Source organism: Elephantulus edwardii, unplaced genomic scaffold (genome assembly GCF_000299155.1).
Source record: "Elephantulus edwardii isolate Elephantulus edwardi_28Jun2011 unplaced genomic scaffold, EleEdw1.0 scaffold00257, whole genome shotgun sequence".
Taxonomy (NCBI): domain Eukaryota; kingdom Metazoa; phylum Chordata; class Mammalia; order Macroscelidea; family Macroscelididae; genus Elephantulus; species Elephantulus edwardii.
In genome coordinates, this window is record NW_006400007.1 from 537236 (window position 1) to 543305 (window position 6070).

Sequence of the window (6070 nt, forward strand, 5' to 3'; positions counted from 1 at the left end):
CAATGGATGAATGGAAGTCCAGAATCTGTGTAAATGTTCATTAAAATTATTAAAATAAAATTTTTTAAAAAACAAGTTCTTTGAGGGTGTTGGGCAGGGAGAAAAGTGCAACAATGAATGAATGGAAATCCAAAGTCTCTATAAACTTTCATTAAAATTAATTTTTAAAATATAATTAAAAACCAGGAAAAAAACCCAAGTATCTTGTACTTCTGAATCTCAGACTACACTTATATATATAGTAAGGTTGTAGTTAAACCACTTTTCTTCTGTTAGGAGTCTTGAGTACACAATGGTTAAAGCACTTAGTTATTAACCAAAAGAATCCACCAGCTGCTTCTCGAGATTTACAGCCTTGAAAATGCTTGGGGCAGTTCTATGCTAGCTATAGGGTTGGATTTGGCTGGAAGGCAAAGGATTTGCTTTTTACTTTTCTGTTAGATGTCACCACTCTTCTTGCAGTATTTTTAACCCTTTAAAATGCAAACTAACTGCTACCAATTTCCACTCCCTCTACCCTAAACTTCTATAATCTCAAACTGAAGGTTACTTTAAAGCAGCTTTTAAATGCAACCGTAGAAAACTGGCATAAAACCAGAAAAGGAGGAGCGGGAGGCGGAACCAAAGGTGAAAGGAAATCAGGAACTAGAGGAAAGGAGGAGGGATTTCAAAAGTGGACTAAAGCCGGTTAGGTTTGTAAAGCGGACCGGAAGGACCGGAGTAGATGCAGAACCATGGCGGGGCCGGTCAGTTTGCGAGAGCTTCTGATGGGAGCCTCTGCCTGGATTGGCTCTGAAAGCCCCGTAGGAGCCCCTCTAGAGGGAGGAGGGAGCACGGCTGGCGGGCCGGAGCCTCCGTGGCGCGAAGATGAGATCTGCGTGGTAGGAATCTTCGGCAAAACCGGTCTGCGCCTGAATTCCGAGAAGTTCTCGCTGGTGAATACGGTGTGTGACCGGCAAGTCTTTCCTCTCTTTCGCAACCAAGATCCAGGGGACCTAGAACCGGGGATCAAGGCTGAGGTTGGCACCGTCGGGGAGGTAAGAGGAGCCGGAGGCCCCGGGACCGGGGATCAAGTTCGAGGAGGTGTAACTGCCACGGAAGGAAACCGAACCGTGCCAGGTTCGCAGGACTACAACCTTCTACAGGCCTATTACAACCAAGAAAGCAAAGTTCTGTATCTTCTTCTTACCTCCATTTGTGACAATTCACAGCTTCTCCGGGCTTGTCGGGCGCTTCAGAGTGGAGAAGCTGGAGGTGGCCTCGCTTTACCTCATGCAGAAGCACATGAGTTCTGGAAGCATCAAGAGAAGCTGCAGTGCCTCAATCTCCTTTACCTTTTCTCTGTGTGTCACATCCTGCTTCTGGTCCACCCGACTTGCTCTTTTGACATTACCTACGATCGGGTATTCCGAGCCCTGGATGGGCTGAGACAGAAAGTACTGCCCCTGCTCAAAACGGCCATTAAAGATTGTCCAGTTGGCAAAGACTGGAAGCTAAACTGCCGACCCTGCCCACCTAGACTCCTTTTCCTCTTTCAACTTAACGGGGCCCTCAAGGTGGAACCGCCTCGAAGCCAAGACCCAGCTCACCCAGAGAAGCCCAAGAAACATTCTCCTAAAAGGAGACTGCAGCATGCTTTGGAGGACCAGATTTATAGAATCTTCCGGAAGAGTCGTGTCTTGACCAATCAGAGCATCAACTGCCTCTTTACTGTGCCTGCCAACCAAGCTTTTGTGTACATAGTTCCTGGAAGCCAGGAGGAGGATCCAGTGGGCATGTTGCTGGACCAACTTCGGAGTCATTGTACTGTGAAGGATCCAGAATCTTTACTGGTGCCTGCACCTCTTCCTGGGCCCAGGCGATACCAGGTCATGAGACAGCACAGCCGCCAGCAGCTTTCCTTCCACATTGACAGCAGCAGCTCGAGTTCTTCAGGCCAGCTTGTAGACTTCACCCTTCGGGAATTCCTGTGGCAACATGTGGAGTTAGTCCTGAGCAAGAAAGGTTTTGATGATAGTGTGGGCAGGAACCCACAGCCCTCCCATTTTGAACTCCCCACTTACCAAAAGTGGATCTCGGCAGCTTCCAAACTGTATGAAGTTGTTATTGATGGGAAAGAGGAGGACCCATCATCTCCCACAGGAGAACTAACATCTAAGATTTTGAGCAGTATTAAAGTCTTGGAAGGGTTTTTGGATATCGACACAAAATTCTCTGAAAACCGGTGCCAAAAAGCTTTACCCATGGCTCATAGTGCTTATCAGTCAAATTTGCCTCACAATTACACGATGACTGTCCATAAGAATCAACTTGCACAGGCTCTTAGAGTATATAGTCAGCATGCAAGGGGTCCAGCCTTTCACAAATATGCCATGCAGTTACATGAAGACTGCTACAAATTTTGGAGCAATGGCCATCAACTCTGTGAGGAGAGGAGTTTAACTGATCAACACTGTGTACATAAATTTCACTCCTTGCCTAAATCAGGTAGCTAAAAGTTTCTCAGCATGTTAAAGTCAAAACTTTGAGCTGTGTCCTTATTCTTGGTTTTGTATAGTTTGTTCATTGTGTGTTATATTTCTGAAAGCTAACTTACAGGAATTTATGCATCAAATGTTAGGGTTGGTTTTGTGTTTGTTTTTTTTTCTGTAAAAGCTATTTTCTTGTATTTAAAAAAAAATAGTGGATTAGTAAATGAAGGCTATTAAATAGTACAAAGTTCCAGAAATTTCATGTTAACTTTTTTTACTAGAGATAATTTCTTGGGTTAGAATTAATATAATGAGCTCTGATAGTATAACTTGTTGGGTTGCTAACCGAAAGATTGATCATTTGAACCCACCAGCCACTCTGAGGGAGGAAAATAAACAGCCTTCCCATTAAGATTTATAGCCTCTAAAGCCTGCTAGAGGGTCACTGAATTGACACTTGACTATGACAATGGCTTTTATTTGGCTTTAAAATAGTATGCTGATGGTGGCAGGATGAGAAATTCACTTAGAACCCTTATAACTTTAGACCAAAAAGATAAATTATTTGATGTAAATTATTTACTGTGTGTGTGTGTGTGTGTGTAGGTCAGGCTTTTGAGTGTTTGTTTTTGTTTTTCCTTCACATCTCCAAAGAGCTATGTGGAGAATTTTAGGGGTTAGATACTGTAGGATGCAAAGTAAAATTTCATACTTTGTTTTGCATTTGTGAAATTAATGGTGAGTATTATCTTCTGTAGGAGAAAAACCAGAGGCTGATAGAAATCCTCCTGTTCTGTATCATAATAGCCGCGCTCGATCCACTGGTGCCTGTAATTGTGGAAGGAAGCAAGCACCTCGAGATGACCCGTTTGATATCAAAGCAGCTAACTATGACTTTTATCAGGTAGATGTCTAGTTTTTCTCTCTTTCTTTTGGCTAAGTACTATCTGAGTGAAAATAAATTCTTTTCGGGAGCAAAACACCTAGAAAAGCAAATGTGCCCCTCTGTGATAGATGAATGAGGGATAATTCTTAACATATATTTTTTGGCTAATTACATTGATTGTTGATCTTGTGTTTTAAAGTGAGGAATGGGTTCTTTTTAATGAAAAGCTTACAGTTTGTATTTTCTCCATAGCTTCTGGAAGAAAAATGTTGTGGAAAATTGGATCATATCAATTTCCCAGTGTTTGAACCCAGTACTCCAGATCCTGCTCCTGCCAAAAATGAATCTTCTCCTGCCCCTCCAGATACAGATGCTGATAAACTGAAAGAAAAAGAACCTCAAACACAAGGAGAGAGCACAAGCCTGAGTTTAGCTTTGAGTTTAGGCCAGTCCACAGATAGCCTAGGTACTTATACAGCAGATCCTCAAGCAGGAGGAGATAATCCAGAAGTTCATGGTCAAGGAGAGGTGAAAACTGAGAAGAGACCAAACTTGGTGGATAGACAGGCATCAACAGTTGAGTATCTCCCAGGCATGCTACATTCAAATTGTCCTAAAGGTCTCCTACCCAAATTCTCCAGCTGGTCTTTAGTTAAACTAGGCCCTGCTAAGTCATATAACTTTCATACAGGTTTGGACCAACAGGGTTTCATTCCAGGAACAAACTATCTTATGCCTTGGGACATAGTCATCAAGACCAGAGCTGAAGATGAAGGAGATTTAGACACTAATTCCTGGCCTGCTCCAAATAAGGCTATTCCTGGAAAGAGAAGTGCAGTTGTGATGGGAAGAGGAAGACGGCGGGATGACATAGCTAGAGCTTTTGTGGGCTTTGAATATGAAGACTCTCGAGGCCGGAGATTCATGTGTTCGGGACCTGACAAAGTAATGAAAGTAATGGGAAGTGGACCAAAGGAATCAGCTTTAAAAGCCCTCAATAGCGATATGCCATTATATATTCTGTCATCATCTCAGGGTCGAGGGCTAAAACCACATTATGCCCAGCTTATGAGGCTCTTCGTTGTGGTTCCTGATGCACCTTTGCAGATAATACTGATTCCACAGGTAAGAAATATCACAAACATAAACACACCCAAAAGTGAACAAACAACAAAAACCAGAAGCTAGATCTTTAAGAGGTCTTAATCATACCTACTTTCCAGGAGCTCTCATGGAATAGTGGGCTAAGTGTTGGGCTGATGACCAAAAGGACAACAGTACAAAGCCAACAGCCACACTATAGGAGAAAGATGTGACAATCCTTTTGACTTATTTATAGCCATGGAAACCCTACAGAGCAGTTCTAGTTTGTCTTGTAAGGGTGCTATGCGTTAAAATTGGACAGCAATGGATTTTTGGTTATTCCTAGTATTTTGTTTTTTTGAAAAAGAAATTATAGCTATATAAATCATTCCAAACCATTATTTGACTTTATTTGAATCAGAAACAGAAATTGAAGTTGAAAATGGGATAACATGAGACTATGTAGTATGTCGCCTGCGACTCAGCACAACCCTACGTACAACAGCTCTGAACCCTGCCCCATCATGAGCCAGTCGATCTGACTAAAGTTAGGACTGCACTCATACCTCCTTAATCTTAGAGTTTGTTTTTGATCTTATTGTTTTGGCATTCATTTTGCAAGTATTTCTTCAGAAGTGTAAAAATAATGGTATTACCTGTGCTTTCTTTCAGGTTCAGCCAGGCCCACCACCATGTCCAGTTTTTTACCCAGAAAAACAAGAAATCACTCTCCCACCTGATGGCCTTTGGGTTTTAAGGTTTCCCTATGCATATGTGACTGAAAGAGGACCTTGCTTCCCTCCTAAGGAAAATGTGCAGTTAATGAGTTATAAGGTGCTTCGTGGAGTTCTCAAAGCAGTAACTCAATGAGTGTTTCTCAGCTGGTTCAGTACTCAACTTGAGCAGGCTGTGCACAATTATTGTGGCTGTGCACAGTTTTTTTGTTTGTTTGTTTGTTTGAATGTATGTGCTGTGATTTGTTCAGTATTTGGACAATAATTGTTCCACTATTTCATATTGTTAATATTTATTGGGAATGGGGCTATGGCTTTCCAATAAAGGTTGGTTGGTTTAGAAAAAGACAAAATATATGGTTGATACGTCTATTTTCTCTTATTTCTAGTTTGTAATAATTTTTATAAACCTTGTTTTTGTTACAGCTGAATATTACATAACTATGTTAAGTGAAAACTTTATTTTTGCAAAAGTTGGTATTTTAGTTGCGATTTTCCTTAAGATGATGTTTCTGATTTCCACTCCCCCAAAAATTATAATTAGATAAATTAACTGGTAACAAGATGGGGATAGATTTGATGTAATTGCAAAAAAAGACACAATTACTTGACTCAGTTCTACTATTGAGTAATTCTGGCTTTGTACTATTTCATTCTTAGATTGATAGGAGTTGTGATTTTTTTTTTTATTATTTTTGTGTGTGTGTACCGTCAAATCAGATCTGACTGGTACAGGAGGAAATTGTCCCTCCTTCCCTGGCAGAGCATCTGGTGGATTTGAACCATGCACCTCTGGGATTGCAGTAAGGAGTTGCAATTTTTTTATTTAGGAGTTGCAATTTTTAAGTCAGTGTTACTTCCATTAAAACATTTTCATTCAAAACACACTTTATTTT

At 41.2% G+C, this 6070-nt stretch overlaps 1 protein-coding gene across 2 annotated transcripts in view; it reads left to right on the forward strand.

Moving 5' to 3' along the window:
• The window catches only part of SMG8 (SMG8 nonsense mediated mRNA decay factor), a 10855-nt gene extending 5315 nt beyond the window's left edge, over nt 1–5540 (forward strand). Inside the window, exons 2-5 of one of the 2 annotated variants that reach the window (XM_006899432.1) lie at nt 731–2487; nt 3230–3375; nt 3610–4482; nt 5113–5540. In XM_006899432.1, the coding sequence (XP_006899494.1) occupies nt 735–2487; nt 3230–3375; nt 3610–4482; nt 5113–5310 (2970 nt within the window). In that variant the 5' untranslated portion in view covers nt 731–734 and the 3' untranslated portion in view covers nt 5311–5540. Of the gene's footprint in view, nt 1–708; nt 2488–3229; nt 3376–3609; nt 4483–5112 lie in introns of those variants that run through there. The other variant, XM_006899433.1, reaches the window with a different exon arrangement.
• Nucleotides 5541–6070: the final 530 nt, after the last annotated feature.